This window comes from Trachurus japonicus, chromosome 6 (assembly GCF_045865225.1).
Source record: "Trachurus japonicus isolate A0001 chromosome 6, Traja_1.0".
Taxonomy (NCBI): domain Eukaryota; kingdom Metazoa; phylum Chordata; class Actinopteri; order Carangiformes; family Carangidae; genus Trachurus; species Trachurus japonicus.
The window spans coordinates 24,474,746-24,502,040 of NC_140912.1; the positions used below are offsets into that span (position 1 = coordinate 24,474,746).

Genomic DNA, 27,295 nt, shown 5'->3' on the forward strand with positions numbered 1-27,295 from the left:
CTTTGTACATCAGTCCCTTTTTTTCTCTATCTGTTTGTATTTATTGCAAATACTAGGGCTGTAGCCCATATCCAAGTACTCGCTCGGCTTGGGCGGCATCTGAGTGCCATTTCACTACTCGGACCATGAAGGGAAGGGATCGGTCGGTCGGTCGCTCAGTCGGCCATCCTGCCTGGTCTCCAGGTCTCGAGAAACACAGTATCATGCCACAGCGGCCCGCGGCATCTCGGTCTCACTGTTTGTGCCGCAGCAAGACTTAATTTTAAGTGGTCTAGCATAAAGGCTAAATTAAAAACATTATGGCCACCCGGTGTGAAATTGTTGTTGTGCGCCCCCCTCTGGTTAATAATTGTAACAATTTTTGAAAATACACTGATGGATAGTAAAACAGCAAGCACCGGTCCATCCACCAACCCCCCCGTCAACAGAAGAGTACTCGAGTACTACTTGAGTAGTCTCCCCAAACATTTGGATAGTTGCAGCTCTATACACATATTGCATGTACTGTACACGTATCTGCTCAGACATCACTTCTAACAGTTATCACAGCCTCTCTCAGCCTCTCCCCCCTTACCCTATTCAACAAATACCAGGGGTAGCAGCCCTCTCCATCTCTATCTATCAGATGTACTGTGGATTCTTGAGGCGGTATTGATTTCCACCAGAGGTGACATTTACTGTGCGCTCTGCCAAGTCATTGCCTTAATCACCTGACTGGTCCTTCACACTTGAACTGAATCAGATGTCAAACTCTCAAGTGATGAGCTGACCCGTTGCTGCTCCTCCCTCACAAATATGAGTTTACTGACAATAATAGACAACACAACAGCAACAACAGCGAACAAAAATCACTCAGACTTGTGGTTTTGTTGTCATCCGTCAACAGTCTCCTTTTATTTTTATCAATACTACAATTTTTACATTCTTGTACAGCCAGATCTAAAGATCTGTGCTGTATGTTTTGTTGCAAATACTTAAGTAAAGTAAAGCTATTGTAACGTGTCTGTTCTGCACTTTTCACCTTGCTGGGAATTGACCTCTTAGTAGGACAGTGTGATCTAATGCTGGAGGTAAAGTGTATGGATCTTTTCTCCTGATTGAGCTTTGCTGCGCTGCACTTAGAGAGCTAACATAAACCTAAAGACCTACACTCCAAGTGGTTGTCAGTAGATAGCCGTATTTATTTCTCCCTAATGCAAACTGATCTATATGAAACCAATCCACCCCAAATGATTTCTGCCGCTACTTCAGTGCTTCCTTCATGTCTGTGCTTCTTTCTGTTGCATCTATATTTAAATTGAATAATATTGTATTGCAGTGTATGTCTGTGATGACCAACCAGGGGTGCTTTGGCAGGTGGTACTATGGTAGTTGCCGGTGGTTGTGTGGAAAGCTTCTAAATGCCTATGTGTGCGTGAGTGTATGTGTGACAAAGGCTCATTTGATCTAGATTTAAATGCCACGGTACATATCTTCTGAATCCTCTATTTGCAGTTTGTCCCACTCACTTTGTCCACATATCGCACTAAACACTCACAGATTTATTTATCTCTTTGGCTCTGTGTCGATCATCTCATTAAGCTGCTGCACAATACACCAACAATTTTCTGCAGGTCCAGCGTTGCTTGAGCATGATAATTGCTCCTGCTGGATAGATATTGTTTTCGTGCACCCAAGGCTCTTTGTTTTCCCCTAGACTGGACCATAGTAATCCCTCCATGTAGCGCTCTGCTCTGGCAGCGTCATACCGAGCCAATCACTGCAGAACAATGATGGCTTCACAGAGACATCAAACGGACAAGATAGTGAAGCTGAAACACACAGAAATCAATTCATGCTTTTATTGGACCCCCACGGAGAAAACATATTGTGAGGTTCAGGAAGAGTTGATTCATATCTTATACAAATCGCATAACAGTAGGCTATGTCTGTTTCTCTATGCAGGTGCACTGTGTGCTTTTTGTGTTGGCCGCATTACCTTAAATTGCCGATGCACATTTATTTATCTATTTATGGTTTAGTCAGGAAGCTTCTAGAATTTACTGTGATTGAAGATGGCATCTACGTGTACTTTTGCATTTATTTTGGCAACGTATTAAATATTGGACAGAAAGTAGAAACAACCTCCACAAGGGAAAAACAGAGCAGAACCCAGCGAATGTGTCACTTTGATACGAGGTATATGTATATGTAAATGTAATTTCATGTGACAGGATGTGGGTATATACAGCTAATGCTGTTTGAGTATCAATCCAGATGGGGGAAGAAACAAACTCTCAGCAGCTAGAAGCACCTTATTTAGAGTGCATGGTATTTTTTGGTGGGTTTCATTAGCCATTTCTAAATCAGGATAACATGGACCTGTTTTCAAGTGGTCATAGTCAATATTTTTAAGTATAGCAATGTATCAAATGGCAATATAAAAACAACATGAGTCACGAAATGTACTTGCAGAGCATCTAAAGCTCTCCTGAATTTTACAGAGCTATATGGTGGGTTTCAGCTAATTTTTGTTCTACCATTCACTTCAATGTGTTGGTTTTACATCATCAGTTTGATAGTGTTGTTTTCAGGCACAGTATGCAGCTGCTTTTACTGAAGAACTCCAAGATCCCACAGCACACTACCTACTCATGACCAAAAGGTAGACACAGTTGTTGGTAGAGTTTAAAGGACACTGAATTTAAATTCAGCAGAGAGCCAGAAACACAACTAAAAATGTAGGCTGATATTTTCCGGAACTGCTGGATAAGGAGGTAAGCAACTGTTTGCTCACCCACCTAACCACTTAAAATGCAACAGTACATTCATGTTTTGTTGACATTTTGCTCCCTTTGCCCCCACATGACAACAAAAATGATTTGTTGCTGGGATACCAGCGAGTACAGTATATGCCATTGCAGGACTGAAGGAACTTCAACTGGTAGATTATTACAAAATATAACAAAAAATATGTAAGAAAGCTCTTGAAAATGTTTCATATTTTTCACACATCACATTTGTCTGTAAGAGATTATCATCATCATCATATAACATAATAAAGCCTCAAAATGAATCTTGTACTGTAACTCAAAAATGAACATGGAGCAAAACACATCTGCAACCACTCAACGAATAATTCTAAAGTAGAAATATTGGATAACTCACAACATAAAAAAACAAAACTTTGTTCAGTGGCCTAAATATTGTTCTAAAGGTGAAGTTCTGAATCGGCCTACATGGTTGAACACACGTTATGTTTTATACTGTACACTTGGAAACAGACTTAGATATTTATGTTCATTGCAAACTAATCCCTGTGAGCTAATAACTCAAATCCCACTTCAAATAGCTGACAAACACAGAACAACGTAAGTGAGCAATCTATCAAAGCAGTGTAAAGATGGACTTTGTTTATAAAATGCCTCTACGTATTCAAAGGCTGAATTGATATAACCTTCATATCTCTAGTACATAGTTAAATGGTCACTTAATGGAGAGTATTGCCCACAACAACAGTCTCCGTTGCTAACAACATTGTCATTAGCTTTGCCTTAATGCTTCTGCTGCCCTACTGTGAGCCACTGGCGCTGGTTGTAATATTTTCGCTTTAATGGACATTAAAATGGTTGTCCATGTTTATGAGTCATGCTGAGCAATGTGCATGGCGTGTGGTGTGTTTGTGGGTATGCACGTCACTGCGCCTGTGTTTGTGTGTAGTGTACGTGTGTGTGCACATGCACATGTGTGCATGTTGTAATGTATTTTTCTTCATTTGCATGTGTGTCCCATGAACCCTTGTTATGCTGACAGGTCGTTGCCCTTTAGTCAACCTGATTGAGTTTATGGACCAATGAGCATTGTACCCCCACCTTGTCAGGAATCCTAGTGATAGAGTTGAATTAACATTTTGACAACAGGAAACGCACTAAATCCCCTGGGTGCAATGATTACTTTGCAGGGACATTACATGTAATAACCTCTGTGACTCAATGTCTGTCAAAGCTTGTTCATCATTCAGACAGACAGACAGACAGACAGATCTCCATAGACAGTCAAGATGCTGCTGTATGAAAGTCTTGTAACTTCCAAACCCAACAAAATACTGTACTTTCTCTGTAATTATTAATTTTCCTTTTCCAATTATCAAAAGTTCACAAAATGTTTCAGGTTTCATAGCTCTAAATAAACAAACATAATGAAAATTACCACCTTATTAATGACAAATCATATAACTGAATGTGCCTTTTACCCTGGTCTTGTAATCTAGTGCGATAAACTGTGTCTTTGTGATTTGATGAGTACAACAGTACATTGATCTTAGCATGATTCCTTCTGGGGACATGTTGTTCCCTCTAATCTGAAGGGGAAGAATTATTTCACTGTAATCTTTTACTGAATAATGTCTCAACACCTCACAGCATCCAGTTATTATCTCCTTGTTAAAGCACTTTTGATTATTCCAGAGGAATTATTAGAAGGAGGGGGTCAAGAGATATGAAGATGAGCAGGTGGGATGTCACTGGTTGACAGATGGCAAAGTTTGGCAGATACAGATCACATGTGCCATGCTGCATCTAATTATAGCACCTACTGTGTAATGTTAATGATGTCCCAGATAGAGTCCCAGAGGTTTTTGCAGAAAAGCAGTGTGTTTGTTAAATCTGAAAAGATGTGACATTTAAACATAAAAAAACATGACATTTTACACACTCACATCTACCTGGGAGGGGTGGAAAAAATGTTTCATTATGACCACTAGTGTGGGATGACACGTGCATCTATTATCTTTCACCTTTCCCTATACTCTGCACACCTTGTCCAGTGTGCTTTTAGTCCATTATATGGAAATCTTTTCACAGTGCTATGTGGACGTATTGATGATCAATGGGTCTGTTCACCACCTTGCTCTTTGCTTACACACAGTCTGCCATTAATTGTTCTTCAGTTCTCAATGCAGATCTGACCTACATGGGTGAGTTTTCAGAAAATCGTTTGGGTTTGTTAGTTTTAGAGCTGCGCTACATGTACTCAAGTCTGAACCGCAGTCCCTGTAACTGGAAGGACGCCCTCCACCTCCACCTCCACCTCCCTCTCTGTCATTCACTGGGAAAGTACGCAAATGAGTTTTTAGAGATGAAACTGTTGAAGTCTTTTTAACCTAGAATTTATTGTGCCACAGTCCAGCTTGAGATAGTCAAACGCTAAACTGCTTTGTGCAGCACATGGATTTAAATGTCTCTCTGAGGTCTGATTATTTGTTAGGTATAAGCCGTAGTCAAAGTCTGAATGAAACTGGCCCTGGAATTTTAGCTGACAACTGACAAAATACCTGTGACCTTAACACAGGCTGACAGCTGGGTTTCCTTTACATTTGAAGAAAATGTAATGTATTGTACATTATCTAGAGAATTTGCCACAGCGTGTGCAGTCATTCTTCAACCTCTAACTTCACCTTTGGTTGAAAGAACCATAAATCTGTGTTGAACTTGCACTTGAATTAATTCTTCACTGAGTTGAATCCCTCTTGACTTCTGAAATTTCTTTTTTGAATCTTGTGAAACTGTAAAATACAAAACAACCACATAACCTAATGAAATATTTTCTTTACTATCTTAATGCACTGAAAACAAACTCAGCTGCAGTTGTAAGTGGGTCACAGCTGGGATTGGTATTATGAAATTATAAATAAAAACTCTGCAGTGGAAGAGAAACAGCAGGAGACGTATCTTTGAATTAATGCATCATATACTTAAACACAACCTAAACAGTTATTTTTGTTTCTCGGTGTCTGTCCCTAACTAGAGTAGCTGTATTTGGTCTCTCTGTGAAGCAGTTGAGGCGTGATACCTTACACTTTGTTTCCATGGGAACATTAACCCTTCAAATAAGGTTTATTGTTTGGGGAGGGGTGGTGGTTTGGGGTTAGAAGTTTTTTATGTCAGTGCAATTTTTAAATTGAAAGAATGTGATTTGCAGAGAAAACAGGTCAGTGAGGAGAAAAGCAAGAAAGGCAGCGTGGCAGAGAATTGTAAAATTCAAAACAGCAGCCCAACGATATCTCGACCTTCAGAGCAGGAAAAAGGGAAGCCATTCAGCACTTTGGTTTTTTAAATCGAACCTTGAATGAAGTCACAGTAATCTTTTATTTAATATCAGTTTAAGCCTGATTCACACTAAATCACAAGACAAAACTATCTGGCCCATCTAGCAAAGCACCAGTCTTACATTTGACTAAAAACTACTCAAAGCCTCTTTGTTATTTGTTTAAATTAAAGGTACTTCACAAATGAATATGAATAATTTTCAAGGTAAAGAGGGAAAACTGACTTGCATGCTAAACTGGTGTACAGTTATTAACATTGATATTACCTGATTCATTTGTTGTACAATATGATTTGTCTGCCCACCTCTGATGCTACCTGTGCAACTATTGGAAAGTTTTTGAAGACTTTTAAAATATATATATATATATATATATATATATATATATATATATATATATATATATATATATATAAATATAAAAAACTGGTCACTAATCCATTTTTGTGTATAAAAACATGATGTCCCTGGTTTTGCTTCATTGATCTTTGCCATGGTGAATCTGACAATATCCTAAAACTCCAGTGGTGAATCAGTTTTGTGTTTTTGAAATAGTTTAAAAACTTTTAGAAAAAACTGAATTTTTTCCACTGCATGTTTATCTGCTTCGGCCTGATGTTGTTTATGTAGAATTAATACGGATTAAGTCTTTCTTTTTTTTTTTAAGAGAAACAGTCAATCTATCCCCCTGCCTGTGCCTGCCAGGTTTACCTACACAGAAATAACTTGCTCGTGTGTACTGTCCTAATCTCTGCTTTGTTCTCTGTGTTGCAGGTTGTCCATGTGGGTGGCCAAGAGGATGGAGGCCATGAGGGCTGTGTACCTGGCTTCCAGGTCAAACACTACCAGGTGGCGTACGGTGGACCTTTCCAGAAAGGCCAGCCTCTTGTACAAGGTCAGTGAAAATGAAACTGAAAGTAACTGTTGTGAATCTTAACTTTTTCTGGTTTGCTGGTGTACACACACACACACACACATACACACATACAACTCCTAAACCCTCAGTTTGCCTGTCTGGTATCTGAGGAGTTGAACAGCACCATATCTACTGTAGGTGAGCTGAACAGAGCAAAGCATGGCTTCCCCCAGGCCAAGATGATGGAGGGTGTGTGTGTGTATGTGTGTGTATTTGGCTGAATATGCTTCACACTCATTAGAATTCATGTGTTTTTGTTCCAAACAGGAGATAGAGCTGGTTGCCTCTATGCACAACAATAATAACCAAATAACTTGTGTCTGCAAATGAATTATTCTCCTTGATTGGATGATATTAACAAAAGTCATTTTTTTCTCACTCTTTTGTTCCTCCCCTGAACACAGCTTTGGGCTGCTCAGTTAACTGTGCATGTGTTGTGTGCTCATATGCATGTGTTTGCCTTGTGACTATTATGCTGCAGCTTTTCAGTCCCAGTGCACCAGTTACCTTGCTTGAGTCGACAGAGCCTTCTGGAGAACTCAGTCCCCAGCAGCCTCTCGGTTGTATTTTCCTTTTTATGCAGAAATGCGTGTTTGATCTCAGCAGGTTTATAATAAATACATTAAAGATTTGAGACAGAGTTGAGAGGAAGGTCGTGGGGTTCACTGCTGAAGAATCATAATCACCAAAGCTCAGTGCTATCTCTGAGCTAGTGCGGAGGCATGCCTTGTCGCCCTTTTGTTGCTGCTGTGACCAGTCAGGCTCCCCACAGACTCCTGCACTGCAAAACTCAGACCACACAAGCCCATTCTCAACTCTGTATTGCTGCCACAACTTATTGGTCCAGCTAGCTCCTCTGGGACCTTCTGGCAATGCCCATCCACACAGCCTCCACTCTGTCTCCACAGAGATCAGTAATAATGTGTGCTGGCTGCAGTCTGCTCCACTGGGGTAGTGAGTCTCTCTACAGACATCAACAAGAATCAGTCAGCCACCGGTAGTTATACTACAGAGCTAAGGAAGTTTTTACTAATTCATTTGCTTAATAATTCATTCACTTTTGCATTCAGTTGTTGCTGTTTTATTTGTTTTAAGATGATGAAATACAATGGAAATATGTAAATTCAAATGGGAATAATTTATAGTTTGTTAATGCAGTCTGTCATTTATTATGGGACTTGTTTTCATTCCATGTTCATTATTCAACCACTTCCTCGTTTATTTCATCATCCCACTGTGTTTTTCTCCACATTACGAGGCTACATTGGTGGATTGTCATTACCTGCTTCAGTGACATGCACATTACTTCTTTTATGGCTCAAGTGTCATGAAGTGTTTGTAGAGGTGTTCTTACACAGCACAAACTTTTTCTTAAGTGCCACTCTACTGACAGACAGCTTTTCCAATTGAAAATACATACTTCCCAATCTAGATGACAAAATATGACAAATCTGAGCATTTTCTCCTTCAGTCTTATTTTTCTTTCTCTTTTTTTTGGCTTTATTGTGTTTGATTCGGTCAGCCAGTGAGACATTTTGTCATCTGGAGGCTCAGTGGTGCGTGTAGTAGGAGACAGAACTCAGTTCTGCTTTAGTGCTCTGCTCTTGGACGACAGAGTGGTTCCATTACCTTGAATATACTCTTGTCAGCAGAAACACCTCTCACCATGGGGGATCCCATTCCTCACAAGTTATGGACAAAAGCATAGGCGTTCTAGTGGCCACTACACATACTTACATGGAGATATACACAGATAGTACAAGAAGCATGCTTGTATGAAAATCTGCACACACACAGATATACCATGCTTGAATAAAAAAGATTTGACATTTGACAAAGGAAGCAAGTAAGGCTTAATATTTCAACTTTCATTGTTAGATTAGATCAGACACAAGCATGTTAGCTTTATAACAGCAAAGTGAAGTGAAATAACAGAGAAGTACAGTACATCTGTTTTTATGCACAGCTTATGGTGTGTGTGTGTGTGTGTGTGTGTATGTGTGTGTGACTTCAAAGAAAAGTGAAAGGGAGAGCCATTTGTTAGCACAAATAATTCAGTGGATTCACCAATATATATGGATTTCAGAGGGTGCATTGAGACTGTTTTACCTTCCCACCATCCATTTTGTTAAATTTGAACAAATTGTCTGCTGAGTGTGAGGGTGATTCATACAGAGTGCCAGAGGCTGCAGCCAGGCCCAGTGACACATGCAGATTTATGTAAATTCTGCTCAGCCCCGTGCCACCTGCTGTAGACCTTCCTGTGTAATTACCAGTGGAGGGGCGGTCTGTTAGCAAGAGATACCTGTTGGCGCAAACTCGGGTTCAAGGACATCCATCTTGGCTAATGGCCATATCTGAGAAACAAACACACGCTGTATCCAGTGTGCAAACATTCACTCTTTCTCTGTCTTTCTTGGCATCCTGACTGTTCGTTTCCCAACAGCATCACTACTGTTGCACGATTCCTCTCTCTCAGACTCTTGCTCTTGCTATTTATCCTTCACTTTTGTCTGTCCTCAATGCACTCCACCTCCTCTCCTCCTCCTCCTCCTCAGCTAGTCGGAGCTTACATGAAAAATTGATATATGTGCAAATAGAAGCAAAATGGAAAATGGGTAGGTCACAAATGCCAGTGGTGAACCTCTCTCTCTCTCTCTCTCTCTCCTCATGATCTCTGTAGGCTCATAATTTCAAACAGTATAAATGTATAGATCGAAGTAGAGAAGGTTTTATTTTGATAGATAGCCTGTGTACGACACATGGTCCTCAGGAGAGAAGGGGAGCTCCGTCTCTATCCCTGCTAGATTACATGATATGATTGTGTAGTCTCAGTGGTGTCATCATTCAATCAGAGCAACTGAACCTAATACAAATGAAAGATTAACCATGTGACCGCTTCATGTTGAATACTTTCTTCCACATATACTGTAAGAGTGTACAAAATGGATGTTTTTAAAAACCTACACTAACGTCTGCATTGCTATATTGAAGTGTTTAGTAGTTAACCTCACAAAACCTATGGACTACAGCTCAATATGAAAACCACTCTGAACAAAGCAGAGATTAATTTCAAAATATGAAAGAAACTCAACATCCTACTACATCATGCTACAACTTTTGTGTTAAACTAACTAACTCCTGCACCGACCTCCTCCTCTCTCTGACTCCACACGACCAGGCAGCTACGAGCTGGTACAGCCTGAAGGTGCTGCCCTCCTCCTGTAAACAGAAGCTGCTGCTGAATCCTTGAATCCTCAATAGAAAAGTCTGGATATTTCCTTTTACCAAAATGTTGAGTTTCTTCAGGTGTAAAATATGTTTGACCTGATGTTGAGGAAAATAATGAGTACAATGATAAGTGGACTCCAATTTATGAAACTAGAATATACACTTTCTGTAGTAATTGTGGTGGGATTGCTGGCTTTTGGAAAAGCTGACACTCTGTGAGTTCTTTTTTGTTTTTTAATGGTCAAAAATGCAGCAATCAGCATCTTTTATTCAAGTTTACATGATGGAATCTGTTGAAGTGGAGTATGAATTACAGACACATCATCAGTGTAACATCAGCTGAAGTGATAGAATCATGATTGTGTGTCTGAGTGATAGGAATAATTTTTATGTACCTTTTGTGAACAAGACTTTCACAGCAAACCCACCAATAATTGTGTGCAATTGATTCTTTATTTTCCTGCCAATTCAGTGTTGTTGCTGTCTCTGCTTCACTGCAATAGCAACCAATGCCATTAGGAAACATTCTGTAGATGCACAAAAAACACTGTGTTTTTCTGAAAGTGCCAACGTCCTTAAGATTGAAGAAGGAATTCAAATATGTGCTTTACCGTTGTAGTGAGAAGTGCTGTATTTCTTTAGTGTTCCAAGGAACAAACGGCGTCTCCACAGGGTTGAAGTGCATTAGCCAGAGCAGGCGGTGAATGACATTTACCAAAGAATGAATTAGGTTGTCAGTTGTGAAAAGTAACTTTAATAGTTCTTTTTCTCAGCAGGTTCTGTCATGATGCAGAGAAATACAGCAATGAGATGTATTGATTTTTAGATGGTGTTATAGCTCACCTTAGTTTTGCAAGCTGTTTGTTTCTTTCCTCGCTGCTGCCCTCTCAGAGGTGGCAGTAAAGTTGATGCAGTTCGCTGTCACCAACATGGCCGGTCGTCAGAAATAATCATACCTCATGATATTGGTAATACTGCTCCTATGCAGAAACTGGACTTCTTTATGAACATTTATAGCCAGGAGTACGCCTTCTCCAAGAGGCCTTTATAAAAAGACATTATAATCTGTTAATTTATGCAAACCTAAGGTAAAAATGCAGTTTTGATTTTATGGCGTACTGGGAAGCTACAGTATAGGGCACCATGCTGTCAGCCCATAAAATATGGAGAAGAAATGAGCAGAGCCACCTTATCTGTATCCTGCAGAGCAAAACCAAGGCACTGTGAGGCATTCTGCAATCCCACCACCAAACATGATTATTCCCAAAAACATGGCAGCCTTTAGCATTTTATATAGCATCACTCACATTGCTTAATCAAGCATTCCCTAAGAGTTGTCTTTGAAAAGCTTACCTGAAGGAGAAGGCCCTCCCCGGGCTTGGCATCGCTAGCAAAGCCTTCCACTTGATGTTGGGAGCAGTGTGTGGACATGGAGCTCTCCTGGCTGGCATGAGGCCTGAGGCCTATTAACCGCATTAAGCTCCAAAGACTTCTTCGCTGGCACAATCCTTGTCTCTTGCCTGTGTTCCCCCTGACTGTATCATTGAAGCAATTTAAAAGTGCTTGGATTCTGATATAACTTAGTGGTTTTTGATAAATTGTACAAATGGAACAGCTCTCTCATCTGTTTTATTTTTGCCTCTGTCCTACTTGGCTCTGCTTTCTAAGTTTAGGTGATAAAGTTTGCTGTATTTCCTGCTCAGAAATATTGTTCAGGGAATTTGTTACATTGTAGACCACACACACACACACACACACACACACACACGCATACACGCATACACACACACACACACACACACACACACACACACACACACACACACACACACACACACACACACACACACACACACACACACACACACACACACCCACCCACTAAGACACATTTATCTTTGATCAAATACTCCATCATGCAGCATATGCGAGATTAGTTTTATGATTTATTTGCCGCTGTAAAGGTTCTTCACCTACACTTCACTCAAATGTGGTAGTTCTCATGCGAGAGATTGCTGTGGTACACTGCTTTCTTTTCCACTAAATGCATTACTCACTGTAAATGAAACACCTACTGTAGCACATCCGTTCAACCCTTTTGTAATACCGCTGAGTACCTTATTATTTCACCACCACTGTAACTTTAGGCAAACAAACAGCCATCAGATGTTCTTCGGTAAAATACTAACTGCAGGAATTACAAGCATTATATTTACCAGTAAGCATAATAAGAGCATATTTTAACCATCTGTTTATTGATGTTATTCCGCAAAATACCACTGGGTTTCCGGCCCACAGCCAAATGTGTTTTGTCTTGTGGTATTTGCATAAACTAAAGCAGAAAGTCAATTAAAAATGGAGATTCCCTGCACGGAGATGGAGCGAGGCTATAAACAGTCTAGCTCTATGGTGACTTAAAACAGCTGTGTCCCACACATTATTGCTCTACTTACTAATTTTGGCATCATAACCTGGCTTACACAACCCTCGGTACACTGTAACCACCCTGTGACACCCCAGGCATCCACCTACTACACCTACCTTGTCATCCATATTGTGGATGCAGGGATTTAGGCTCTCATTCGTTTCTCTTGGCGTGAGAGGGTGCATATCCAGATCATGCCACTCTTACGCCTGTAATGGTGGAGAATTAATCACCCTCTGTAGCCGGAGTCACCAGGACCAGGAGCTTCTTTTCCGGTGTATTTTTAATTTGACCATAAATCAAGGTGTGCTTCTGACAAATGACTTTAATTACAGGAAAGGCCATTAAAAGTATGGGTATGCAGGTGTGTATATGTGTGTCTGTGTGTATACAGGTACTGTATGTGTGTGTGGTGGGTGTTTCTCCATGTGTTTGTGGATCTGAGCTTTATACAGCAGGTACAACATGTGTAATGTGGGCATGTTGTTTATTTGTAATACACGTGAGGTGTTGTGTGGGTGAAGATAATGAAGTAATCCATATGGAAATGGCCCACAGCTACATTCACCTGTATGTGGGTCAACGTGTGACTGGAGGCTGCTTGTGGATAGTGACTAGGGGAGGTTATGAGAGCAGGAGGATGATGCTGCAGACAGAGGAGAGGAAATGCTAAGAGGCCATAGAGGGAAGAGAGTTGGGATATTAAGCTGAAGTGGCAGCAAATCCTTTTGTGGCTGATCTGAAATCATCTGTGACATAGGAAAATTCAATGAGGCTTTTTGACTAGAATTACGATCAGTTACGCCATACGTGGGCCGCTCTGTGGCTCTTAAAATGTGATTTGCTGTGAGTAACAGAGACATGATGTGGTAGAATTACTAAATTATTTAAAAATAACATGCTGATATATCTGAGGGATCATTCAAAATGTTGTTGCCAAAATGAGTTTGACTTCACTTCTGCAGAATTTTATACCCTGAAAATATCCTAAAATGGTGAGTGATTGTGAATGAGTTGTAGCTAATATGGTAAAAGGTCTTGTATAAATAGTTGAACACAGGAGCATTTTCTTCTAAGAAGTGAGAATATTGCCTTTGGGGTCAAAATCCAGTCATATCTGCTGGCTAGTATACTTACTCTTAAATACGACTTTGGTTTATTACAGCTGTTAAACCTTAGTTTTGACCAGTGCTGACATATGGGGGTTTTGGCTACATCACACAGTGAAATGAGGTCTGTGGGGGCCAGATAAACATACAGTAGTCAGACCAACTGGACTTCCCGTGGGTGTGCACATAATGTTGCTGTGCATTATGATCAACATTATAGGTCCACTCACTTCTGGTTTCATCTCTACAAATAGTGCTTTACATAATCTGCTAAACTCTTAGTTTTGACGACCTCAGATATAGGTAAAACTTTGAAAACTGTCCCCATGGAGGTTAACACAGATCGGAATTGTCCTACAAGTTCGTAATAAATTTTAAGATGTTTCTGGGGCCATGAACATTAAACTGTCACATTTCAAATTGGCATAGCTCACTTATTAGGAACACTTTCAGCAGACATGTACTGAGGGAAGGTACTCCACAATGTTGACTAGGTTACAGCATGTTTTGCCTATTGCAGCTGAATATGACACTAACAGAGCAGTGATTGTATCCATCCGTAACAGTGAACTTGGAACCGGGATTACATCAGATCATGTTTCAGTTATGTGCTTTATATTTGCTAAATTGTATTCTATTTTCTAAATGTTATTATTTTGATTGTGTATGACATTCAGATGGATTTCTCACCTCTCCGTCAGTACACCTGCTGCTGGCTGTGAAGTGGCATCTTGGTCCACTGGAATACAAACTGGCATCAGCAGCCCTGAGAGGCGGCCTGTAGAGGCTGCAATCACAGAGCATCAGGGGCATGGGGACACTAGCGCCAAGACCCCATCTGCAATCATGGTGCAACTGGCAGCTGTTTGATATATCTCTCTCCCCCTCTCTCTCTTTCTTCATCTCTTCTGTGTCTGTCCTTTGTCGCTCCCGATCTCTCCCCCCCTGAAGAAGCTCACTCTTACTTCCTTCCTATACTCATGTGCTGGCTCTGCCTAACCTACTTAACGGGGAAGAAATTTACATTTCTGATGCAAATTGCAGTACATCTGCTAGTAGGTCTAACAAACATCATTCATAGCGCTCCTGGAATGAAAAATAAAACTCCACATGTTTAATTCAATGCAGGCTGTTCACTAAGAGGGTGTTCATCAATTAGTAACATGATGTTTTTAATTGCAGCTTTGAAGGAATTTAGGGAGCAGGTTTTGGCGAGCAGATATGAACTGTCAAGATTAATATTATATTATTCTGACCAGACGTTGGCACATCTTGATTCGCAAATCAGAGACCGCAGTCAATCAGAGCAGTTTGCACCAGTTGGGAACCTGCTTGGGAACATCTTGTAGATTTGTTGTTTAAAATAGAAGCTCTTTTTAAAGAGACAGTCTTCTACTTGAGCATAAATCTGTATATAAAAAGTTACAGCTTATACGACTCACCGTTTCAATTAAGCAACGCCAGGGGTTTCTGCAAGGACTTTCCTCTACAACTTAAGTCTTATTTCCCTATATTTTACTTGTTAGGCTACACTATGCCAAAAGCATTGGGACTGCCATCATTCTGTGCTCTATTGCATTTAAGTCATAAAAATGTTCATTTTCATAAATATCCACTTCCATAGAGATTGCTTTAGCTCAGACAGAGCACTGCAGTCATGCTTGCATTAATCAGTTTGTAAAAGCTGTCCCATTCATCCTTCATAAACACTGGCACATTCATCAGCGGTTTGGCAAACACCTGAAGAGAAGTGTCCTGACTTTTCTCACTATTATCAGGCTGATACACTGGTCTGTTGTTTGCTTCTGCAGCTTTAGCAGCTTTACCTTCCCTATAGCCATATTTTTGGTACTGTTAACTTACAACAGAATAAATGTTCATGCATATATTTATCAATGTGGGAAGTGGTTCTTCCAGCAGAATTCTTCTTCCTGCTCAGATGCGTTGAGAGCTCCCTCAAAGACGAGAGCTCTTTCTGCTGGATTTAACCATTTTCAAAAGACTGAACCAGCCAATTACAGTCATGAATGAGTTCACGTTATTCAAATAACATTGTTGAACAGACATGATCACAGTATGCATTTCTTTTCTGTTTTTGACATTTCTTAAAACAGTTTGAGGTCTGTGGTAAAGAGAGAAAGCAAAGTGAGTTTTGTAGACTGGAATGAGATGTGTTGATTTTCGGTCTGTCTGATCTACTTTGGAAGAAAATGACCTTTGTACTGCCCTTTTTAGAAACTTTAAATTTAGCTTTGGTTTTGTGCTGTGATAGTTTCTCTGCACTCGGGAGATTAATTTGGCCCAAGACAGCTTCACTGGGTTGGTGTAACAGCATTTCGAACCACTGGATACCATGTCAATAGACCCTTTCCTGGTGTGACAGTTTGAGAAACCCTGTCGATCAGATGTGGTGGTTCCATTCCTATAAGCAAGGGTACAATAAATTGAATGATTTTTTTTCTTTTTGATGATCAAGAGCCCTTGAAAATTTACTTTTTTTAAAACCCTTTTACCATTTACTTTGAACATGCAGTTCATCCAGATTTGGGGAAATGAGACATTGGTTTCCATCACTACTGTATGTATATGAAGACAGACATTTACAACTCTCACAGATCAGCGAAGGATGGATGGATGGATAGAGAAGGAATACGTCACATTTAATGTCATTAAACATTGGTGAGAAATTGATTTATTATTATTAGATAATAACAATAATAGAATGCATGATAAAATGAGTAGGTTGATTTTACCATATGAAGGGTGCTTTGTTTGTGCAGGAAGGAGATTGTCTTTGTTCCTCATTTTGATCGGCTCACTTGCCCACTACATGCTGTGATGCAATTATTCTTTATGTTATATCAAAAGGTTATGAAGCTGATTATATTTAATCGGATAATTAACGTCGCTATTCTGTTGCCTAGCACTGCATGTGCTCCAGCTGTATTGGTGGTGTGTGTTTATCTGCCAATGTAAAATTAGTTGTGTGTGCAAGTGTGTGGCTCCATGCAGTTCTTTTTTTCCCTTCTCAGTTATGTTTATAGTCTTTAAACATGGTTTTCTCAGTAGCAGCTGCAGAGGACAGCCGTCAAAGGTACTACATATTTTTTTAGTCTTTCATTGTCACAAACAAATCATCCACTCCCGTATCTGCACCTCATTATTTTATAGCCCCCTCTCCATGCATTCCTTGTTTATTTCCATGCACTACAAAAAAGCCTTGGTCTAATTATGAACAGGAAAGTTCAGTTTCAATGATGTGACATAGGAAACCGTTTTGTGTTATTTTGGAATACCAGTTCCTTCACAATAAGACGACAAACATGTGAACATTGCCAATCCCTGAATTTCCAGTTCTCAAAGAGGATCCACATATCAGTCGGAATCAGAAATCCTGTCTAGTCTGCTTACCTTCACATTTTCATGCTCCATCTTTGGGTCAAATCTAAACTTAATTGCATAATAATGTCACTAAAATGATAAAGACACCACACTCAGTTTGATACCCTCCATTTTGTTCATATATTTATGACATCAAAGTGCTTCAGAATTTTTGTTCATAGTTGTATCATATTGTTACTGCACACTCTCTCAGTCTTTCCTCAGCATTCTCCTTGTTTCATATTCTGGTATAAGAAAATACCCGAAACTTTCCTCGAGGGGATAGCCAGTCAAAAGAATATGAGAGTATTCCCACTACAGGCTAAACGTTCTTCCATCTCTCTCTCTCCCTCCCCATATTTATATGTCCTTTGTGTGCACCGGTGAAATATGTTGTCTTCTACAGTCAGACTTAGTATTCAAGTAATGATCATCTAATCTAAAGCATATGTTTACAAACACATTCCTTGTGTTTCCTGGAATGGATCTTATGTTTTCATCTTTCAGATAGCATGAAGTATTTGGTTTAATGAGAATTGGGCTTTTATATGACATTTAACAAGGGCATAACAGATATAGCAATGAAATGAAAAAAAGATACACTGTCTCCCAATAGCCTTTTTGTGTGAAGATGCCGTAATACACTGGGGCAACATTCATAGAGGGGATAAAAGAGTTCTTTCAAGCCTCAAAACCTTGACAGTGCACTTTTGACTGCACCAACAAAGGCTATACCTCAACAAGACCTTTAACCAGACATTTCATGTGAACTGTGCACTCACTAAGGAGATAATGATGGCTGCTGTCATGGAAGTGACAGAATTACTTTGTGTCAAAAGTTTTTCTCCTCCCGTATGCTACTTTCTTGTCTTTGGCTCTTAGCCTAGAGCCCAGCATGGCTCCTCTTGAGTGGCCAGGGAAAGTGCTGAGTAACTTGGCCGGAGCCTCAGGGGCTCAGCCTGGGTGTTGCTGGCTTCCTGAAAGCATATCGATCTGGCTGAATGCTTGAATGCATCGCTGGGTGCCTGCGCATTGCTGGATGTTGGCTAGTGTGTGAAATTACGTTTGCGTATGGATATGGGTATGTGTGACTGTATGTGTGCTTATGTGTGTTTGGGTATTCCTTTGTGTGTGTCTGTGCTACACACAAAGGAACATGCAAACCTGTTTGACTGACAGGTTTGGGTGTTACTACAGTTGGCAGGAAGTTTTCAGCTTTCTTTTTTTGTGCTTGGCTGTGAAATCGGTTGGCAAATATCCCTTCCTCAGCTTTGGCCAGAATAGACCTGCTATGAACTTAGAGACTAGGAATGTCACACGAAATGACTGTGGTGCCATGTTGATGCCAAAGTTCTGAAGGTACAGTCCTGTAGATATTGCACATTTACTGACAAGAGATTGTTCTGGGACTGAGAAGTGTTGTAACCTGATGCCAATGCAAAGAAAAGAAGGCACACACAGAAAACAATAACAGCAGTGGATATGTTCAGCAGTAGAACATCTTGGTTTCCATTTTGGTTTTCCCTCGTTAATGGGTTAGAGCAGAGGCCAATACCTGTGCGACATGTGGTCTTTCACTTTGAGGCTGTAGCATCTTGCCAGTTTTTCCTCAAGTGACACATCTGAATATGTCACAGATATGAATGAATAGAAATTTATTTTCTAATCATTCCAAAATGCTGCATGTGGAGTTAGTGGTACTTTACTGACATTTTATCCCATTTAAATTTGATTAAATTCAATTCATTTATAATGAAGAGAAATCCAACATTCCAGTTACCTGCAAACTCTATGTGGATCGGTGGGCCAGTGGACCCAGCCTCTCATGCCACAGCAAGTCCAGTTTGATCTAAATTATCCTGCTCTTGAAATCCAAAATGAAGACAGCACAAATTGTGACTGTGCAATAGATGATTTATTTGAAAAATAATGAAAGGAGAGAAAAAAAGCATACAGACAGAACAGAATCAAAACCTCACATTTAGATCCAGGCGGGTTCAGCATGTAGATCCTTTTGCATTCAGAGAGTTCAGTGTTGAGAGAGAATGGATTTCATTTATCCGTGTGTCATATTTGTCTCAAACCCTCTATAGACAACAGGTTCACTAGAAACCTAAGGCTCATACACCATGCACTGTGGAAAGCCCATCAATGAGCTTTTTGTTTTGTTTTGTTTTGTTTTGTTTGCCTTGTGAGTCCAAGCACTGAATCTTCACAGAGTTTAAAAACCTGCTCCCTCAGCAATAATGATGTGTTACAGCACTTAACATATGTAACTGTTTGAACGTAAAATTGCAACAGGTCCACATGCTATGTAAAGAATCTAATAGCACTAAATATAATCATGTCAAGAGAGGTAGAGGCATAACTGTGGTTTGTCCCAAATACTTAGTGTATGTTTCTTATTTCCTATAAAGCGCATGATTAAATTTTATTTAATCAGATCAATTTTTATCTCACTGCTCACTATGTGTAAGCTTGTTCTGTTCTTGTAATTAATTAAGTTAGTTAATAAATTAAAATTAAAAATGTTCATTCTTGTTTCTTACAGTAGAGCACTGCAAAGTCTGCAACACTGCTGACTTGGGAAAAGTGTGGCAAGGCTCAACATAAGAAGCTGTAGGACTTCTACAGCAGGAGGGCCATGGCATTTATGGTCTGTATGTTACCAGGCTGTTGGCTTATATCATTATGACTAATCATGGAAATTAAAAGTACACAGAGACTCAGAAACATAGGCAGTACACCATAGAAGAGGGGAAGTAAAAAGGTAAAAATAGAAATAATATTAAATACACTGTAAGTAAATAGAAAAATGGACAATAGTAATGTACAAAAAGGGATATAAGCAAGGTCCTGTTACCTGGGGAAGTGCAGGCTGCTAAGTGTCAATAACATCACACAGTTGTCAGGTTAAGGAGCTCCCGTGACCCATCAGTCTGTGCTGTCTGGACCCAGATCACTACCACCTCACTGTATTACTTCTTTATCCCCTGTGTGGCCTCCTCCTGTTTTCAAAGGGGCTGTCCATTGATCTGGCTCCCATGCTGGTCAGCTTCAGCACTATCAGCTGATCCGTGCTGTAATGCTAGTATGGGTGATTAATAGCATTTAAAATAGTGGCTAAATGAAAGTAGGTCTGTGCAAAAAGACTCTCTGGTTAGCGGCTTATTAAGAGGGTCTACAGCTTAAATAATTCACTCATTTTTACTTTTTTAATACTGTATGTCAAAAAGAGAAAGCTAAAAGTAAAACAACGTGTAACATGCATGTTGGAGAGGGGATAGTGGACAGTCCATTTGAAGTTCACCATCAGGTCCAGGGAAAGTTGTTATATTTATAGCTCCAGTTGATTTAAAATCAAGAGCACAGCACTACTGCAGTAGTTTGTGAGTGTCAGCAAGTGGTCATGGACACACTTTCTGTGACTCGGAGCTTCCCGTGCTGCTCCTGTAGGGCCAGATGGTCTCTCAATTGCAATCATATGTTTCAAAGCATATGGAATGACTTTTGCCCTCCAGAATTTATTTTGGCACTGGGTTTAAAATGGTTATTTTAGAGCTGATTATCAACAGTGTGACCAACACCACACCACCTTATTTTCACATATTACCCTGTGATCCCCCAGGACATTTGTCCTCCCCTGAAGGTCAGGTGATGTGTTCAGATTCCCATCACATTTTCCCGTACCTCAGTGGCTGGATATCTGTGTGGTAGTCGGTTCTGGCCGGGATGACAGACAGTCTTTATAACAGCCTGGCAGAGCTGTTAGAGATCATCTGGTTCATTGTATTGGCTGCCCGGTGGTGCAGATGAATGACTAAGATCTTAATTTCTCTAATTCGCTGATATACTAATTAAACACCTGCTGCACGGAATATTGTCTCTTAATATCTGGCTCCGCTAATGGTGCTCTGATGCAGATGTCTTAGAGTTGCTCCATAGCTTTGGAGCTTATTGGCCATTTGATGTGTATTTATATGGCTATAGCAATGATTTTGTATGTCTCCAATTCTGCCAGGCTATCTTACGATCATCCGCTGGCATCCATCCCTGCCACAGCCTTCTTTGATGAAATGCTTCGCCCTGCCACTGACAAACAAACACAGGCTGACTGAAGTTTGTTATGCTGCTAGAACAAACCTCACTCACTCCCTTCAGATCTGTTACTGTGGTTAACCTTGTCAAGCTAAGCTTCGGGGGATCTCAATCACATAGATACGCTGATACATTTTCATTTATATTTTCACATAAAAACTGGTTGAGGAGTGCAGTGATGGGTTTTCAAATATGAATTTAAATGAATTCACATTTAAGCAGATGTAACCTTGAAACAGGCAACTTCAAAGACCAAGCCTGTAGGCCTAAACATTTGCAGCTTGCATGTAGACAGCAGGGTGTTTACTGTTGCTGTCAGAGTTATGAATGCATTTTATTTACTATAAAAACACCTTGAACAGAATATTTTCACAGATGGGCTGACAAGTTTGCTGATGGAATGCATGAATTTATTAATTTAAGTGAACATTGTTGGGTTATGTTTACCTTCCTACTCCCTTAACACCAGCCAATAAGAAACATAGACAGGTTCATTCGGTTATATCACACACTAGAGAAGATGCAACATTTAAATAGGAACGTGAGACAACCTCTTTTCCTGTTAAGATGTGTGAAAAGTGCAATTCCCTGTCATTATCTGCCTTAGGCCTTATTATGAGGTGCTTCTGGTAATAATGAGGGTCTGATTTGTGGGTATGTTATCGTATGTGTGAGTTTGTGACTACGATTGAGAAACTGAGTCAAGAGGAGTGCGTCTATAACTTCGTATGCATCCTGATGAACATGGATGGTTATAAACAAAAGTGCTGCAGCCCGTCGGGGGAAATCCACATTGCAATTATTGCAGAGAAAAGATGCTCAGAAAACCTTGTTAAATTTAATAAGCACAAGGTTCCTTCTTATTTGCCTTTTTCATCAAGGCTGAATATTATGATTGCAAATATCTTATTTAAATAAAACAGTGGAAAAAAACAAGAAGATAGATAGATAGATGGGTGGATAGATAGTTAGGTATAATTTTAAGCCCTTCTTCTATTAGGCAGATGGATTATACTGCAGTAATTTAATACAGAAAAAATGTAATGCATGCATTTAAAGAGCGCCAACTCTCATGATTGTATTCTGTTTAGAAATTACTCAGTTGTTTAGTATGGTCTGGTTCTGACGATGAAGCAACAGCATCTGGAGCGATGCTAATTTATCCAGCTGAAAATCCACCTGTGTTTCACATGTATTATAACATCTGGCCAAAACTAAGAATTGAGGCTGAGGCGGATCGCAAGCAGAAGTGACTGCAGCCTCCAGGGAAGATGTTCCTTTTAAGCAAGTACACTGTTCACTATGTTCCCTTGATGGGTTGTTTGTGATTTTTTTCTTCCATTTATTCCATCTGTCAGTCAATCCATCACGTTGGTGCACACTGAAGCACCTCAATAACTAAAATAACTGTCTGATGGGTTGCTCTGAAGTTTTGTACATATATTGGTGTGGTCTCCAGAGGATGAATCCTGCCAACATTCGACAGCACAAGATTGAAATGTTGGTAATGAGTGAAATATCTCAACAACTATTACATGTATTACCACAGGATTCGGTGCACATAACCATGGTATCCAGAGGATGAATACTAATGATTTTACTTATTATCCTGTGAGGTATAAAACACAACTATTGGCTTGTTTGTTATGAAATTTTGTATAGTCATTCATGTCCTCCTCAGGCTTAACTCTAATGACTTTTGTAATGCTCTGATATTTTAGCATTTAGGTCAAAGCGCTGTTAGTGCCTAAACACGGCATCCCAGAGCAGATTTATGGTGTTGTTTAAGTGGTAGATAATGAGAGGAATAATGAGAGGATGAAGATGTGATGCAACTTTGGCTAAGTGGGATTTGACGACAGCCGTACTATATGTGACCATGATACAGTTCACGTGGTGCTGTTTGAGCATCAATTATGCCCGATAAGCCCTCTGGTGTGAGTTTAAAATGAGACTCGCAGGGTGAGGATAACCCTGAGTCTGGAGTGAAAAACACTGAGCCTGTTCTCATTAATTCACAATAATTACACTATCTTTCTCTTGTGCACTCTCTCATTTCTCATCTGTCTCTTTTACTAATTTACAACAGGCAAAACAACAAAGTGCTGTGCAGACCCGAGCTCTGTCTTGCATCTTGGGGGCCGCTGCCAGGAGCCCATTTGACGCAACCTAGTTTCGGAAACACTGGACAATGTGTAGTAGCAATAAGACAACAAAAATTTTCACCATGCATCATCATCAAGGTCTGAAGTTTGTTCTGAACAAGTTTGAGGTGGTTGTGGTCAAGTTGCTTGGAGTAGGACATCAAAAGACAGATTAAAATGAAATGGCTGACTGTTGAGTTCAGGCTATGGCAGCAGGCTTTTCAAAGTCATGTGTGTTTTATTAAGCTATTTTGTGACATCCATGTGTGAGACTGAACATGGCCACATTGAATTTACAGGTGTTATCAAAGTGTTTTCAAGTTCAGGCCCTAAAAAAGCAATTACTTTTTAAATGGAGAAAGAATTGTAACCACTACAATTTGGACAGGCTCCTTGCACCTTTCACACTCAGGCCCTAAAGAAGCATTTCTGGATGTTGGCTGTGATGAGGACGAGCCTCACAGATCAATGTAACAAAACTGTCAGATCAGCAAAACAAGACCTCTTCATTTACGTGGCAAGAATCTGATTTAAATGAGATGACAGTGGATTCAGATTGATTCCACTGTGACTTCAACTCAGCACCCAAGCTGTTAGTGACTGATTTATTTTGTAAGTGCCAGCTTAACATAATCAGCTTTTGCACGTTTCTAAGCCGGTGATTCAATACAATCTTCTCACCGAAAGTAAATAATTTTAAGAATGTCAGTGCTGCACAGTGTAACTTCTCTGTTTGACAGTTTTTATAGTAGCTAAAAATAAGAAATAAAATGCCTAAACAACAGAAACATTTTTCACTTGGCCTAAGTTTTTACTTGTAAGAACACTCGAGGCACATTGCTGGTCATAATTAGAGACTTGTTTTCTTTTGGCAGAAATTAAGTCTCCAAATGTCAGAAAAATGTGAGAGAATGGAATAAATAGATAAATAAATGCCTAACACACTCCAAAATAACGACATAAACAACTTGTTTTTCCTGAACTCATCAAAAGTTTTTTCAATCTAACTTGAAGACACTCCCTTTTAAATTGACAGCACCATTAAAGATACATTTAGAAAGCTGTTGGTACTCACAGCTGTTTTATGTGAGACAGTGATTAACCCACTACCTAGCAGATGGCTGTAGGCCTATGGGTGAGAATAAGACAAATGCCCATCTGGTTTCCGATTCAGTTTACATTATTGATACATCTTTAGCCAGAACATAGTGAGACTGGAGGTGCAAGTTTCATGTGTTGGCACATTTTCAGCACCTTTTGTTGAAATATCTGCAGCCTTTACGTATGAAGGTATAGGCACTGAGACTATGGCTAAGGTTAGAGAAAGATTCTTGCTTCTGATATACATTTGAGACAGATTTGTAGATGCAGGTGCTCCACACTCAACAAACCTTGCTTGATCCAATATCACAGTTTGATGTACATTTCAGCATTATATAACCACAAATAATTACATGACAGGTCATTGGAAACTAGATTTTGTTGTACATTTTCCTCTTTTTCATAAAGAAAATTCATTTCTGAGATGCAGAGCTTTGTTTGCACGGTGAAATTGATTCCATTTGTCGTCCTATGTTTTCCATACACTGGGGTTTGTAAATGTGACACTATTGACTATCCACTGGAATTTAAAAGAGTCCCATCCTCAAATAGGACCAAATGTGTGTTTGCTTGCTTACAGCCTAGAGATGCATAATTCCAGTGTTAGAGGTATGTAAACATAAACAGATGGAGAAGAGTGTGTGTAATTTCGTTACGTAATTTCCCATTAGAGAAACTTTGTCTTCTTGACTGCATGACTTAAGTAGTGCAGTGCTGTTGATTTTTTTTTTTTTTTTTTAATTTTGAGGCACAACATATATTACACAACAAACTGGAGCATCCACATAACTCACAACCTGCCTGTTCCTTTACATTGTGTAAAGGGACACTAGTAGAGACACTTTAGATCTGTTGAGAAGAGAAATATTTAACCAAGTAGTTAGCACGCCTGACTGACCTTTAACAGTCCACGTCAAAAGTGATGCTGTCTCACATCAAAAGCTAACTGTACTGTAATTGGCTTCAGTCAGCAGTGCAGTGGACGGTGTTATGCATCAAAGTGTGATCAAGGGCCCTAGAACATATACACTCTGCAATACATATAGTTTCTCTTTTTTGAGCCATTCAGAGGTGTTCAGTTGGCTAGCAACTCATATTCTGCCCAGTTTCACCTGATGATTAACAATCCAACATCTGATAAGCTGGGATTGGTTGGAGTGGTAGAAAAAGGTGGAAGCGGGGGGTCTTAATCATGTGTTACACCCATGATGAATGATTGTGCCAACAAGACCCCCTCCTAGTTGGAAAAATGTGTCAGACTGTTGTCTGGGAAGCTTTGTTACACTGAATCCCAGTAATGGGTCTTATACAATGTTCTGTGAGCGGAAACTCTGGGGTGAAATGCAATTCAGGGTGTAAATATATTTCTAAAAGCAGCTTCCTCTCTAATGCCAGGTGATTATTTGAGAATGGTGTTCTCCTGAGCCTTTTTTATGAGGCTGAGCACACTGCCTGGTTAGACACGGCAGCTATCAGCTCAAACACACCCGTGCTACCACCTTTGAGATTACTCCTCTGATTCCCATCTCTCCCATCATGGAGACTTGACATTTAGTTACAAGACAGAAAATTGTCTTCAAAACACCTCAAAGGAAAACTTCAGTGCCTGACAAAGGAGGAAAAAAAAAGTCTAATTTATGGGCTGACAGAAAGTGGAGCCAATGTAAATTCACTTGAATAATGTAGGATGTCACAATATCTTCCTTCATCCTTGAGATGCAGAAAATGTTATTGCAGGTTTGTGTGCAGGTGCCTTCATGTTCCATTAATTATTCTGATGAACATTTTATAATGTCTGATCTTTTAGAGAGTAACTTACATGACTGAGTGTAAAGCTTATGTTTAGCTCTTGATGTGGAAAGATATTGAGTTCCATTTTATGTAATTTTTCTGACAAAGACATCAGTGGATGTTGCATGAAATTCGTAAGACACAAAATGTGTAAAAACAAAGGCGCCGTTGATTGTTTCATAAATTTAGTGTCATTTTGGAATTTAATTCACAGTTATATAATCACTGAAGAATGTGCTGTACCATTTGCTAAATGCTTAAATTAGAACTTTAAAGTGGTGTTTTTTGGTGCCAAGAAAGCTGACGAAATAAACCAAACCGCAGCCCTGTGTGTGTGTGTGGGGACTTTCTAGTACATTTTCCACTTGCAGGCTGTATGGGAGGTTCTGGCCTGAAAGGAACTTGAATGTCAGTCTTGAAGAAGCAGCAGCACCCCCACACTCCTTCTCCTCCCGAGGCATCAGTTAGGGATTTTTGCGACCCTAATCCATGTTGTGCAAAGTTGTTTCAACCCTGAGCCAGCACTCTGAAGAAAGAAAGTGGGTGTGTGGTGGTGCTGCTGGTGAGCGGGGGTAACTTGCATTCTGTCATTGTTGCCTGACTTCAAAGCCGCCAGCTCACCATGCTCTCCTCTGAAATCCCCCAAAACCTTACAACATTAGAATACCATCAAACACTCTCTGACTGCCTTTGAAATGCCACTGACACTGTTTGGCGCTGCAATTTGCAGGCTCTAATGAGTGCGCCCATGTTATTGAAATAAATCTGAGGCTTGTAATGGGAATGGAAATGAACACATCTTTCATGCTTTGGCTTAGAAGTGAGAGTTAAACATTGAGATGGAGCCTTGTTTTCCTCGAGAGTAGGTTGTTGACTTTGTAGCTCTCCCTCAGTGCCCATTGTAGCCTTGCCTTTCCTGTCATTTTCTTTTGTTTTTTGATTGTCCTTTACCTTCTTCTTTCTCACCTCTTCTTTTCCTCACTCAGTATTCTCCATCTCCCCCCACCCAGATGGC

General features: G+C 39.9%; 1 protein-coding gene across 1 annotated transcript in view; it reads left to right on the forward strand.

Moving 5' to 3' along the window:
- The window catches only part of cdh13 (cadherin 13, H-cadherin (heart)), a 295,317-nt gene that overhangs the window by 75,139 nt on the left and 192,883 nt on the right, over positions 1–27,295 (forward strand). The window contains exon 2 of the mRNA XM_085779939.1: positions 6,859–6,979. Coding sequence (XP_085636065.1) covers positions 6,859–6,979 — 121 coding nt within the window. The remainder of the gene's footprint in view (positions 1–6,858; positions 6,980–27,295) is intronic.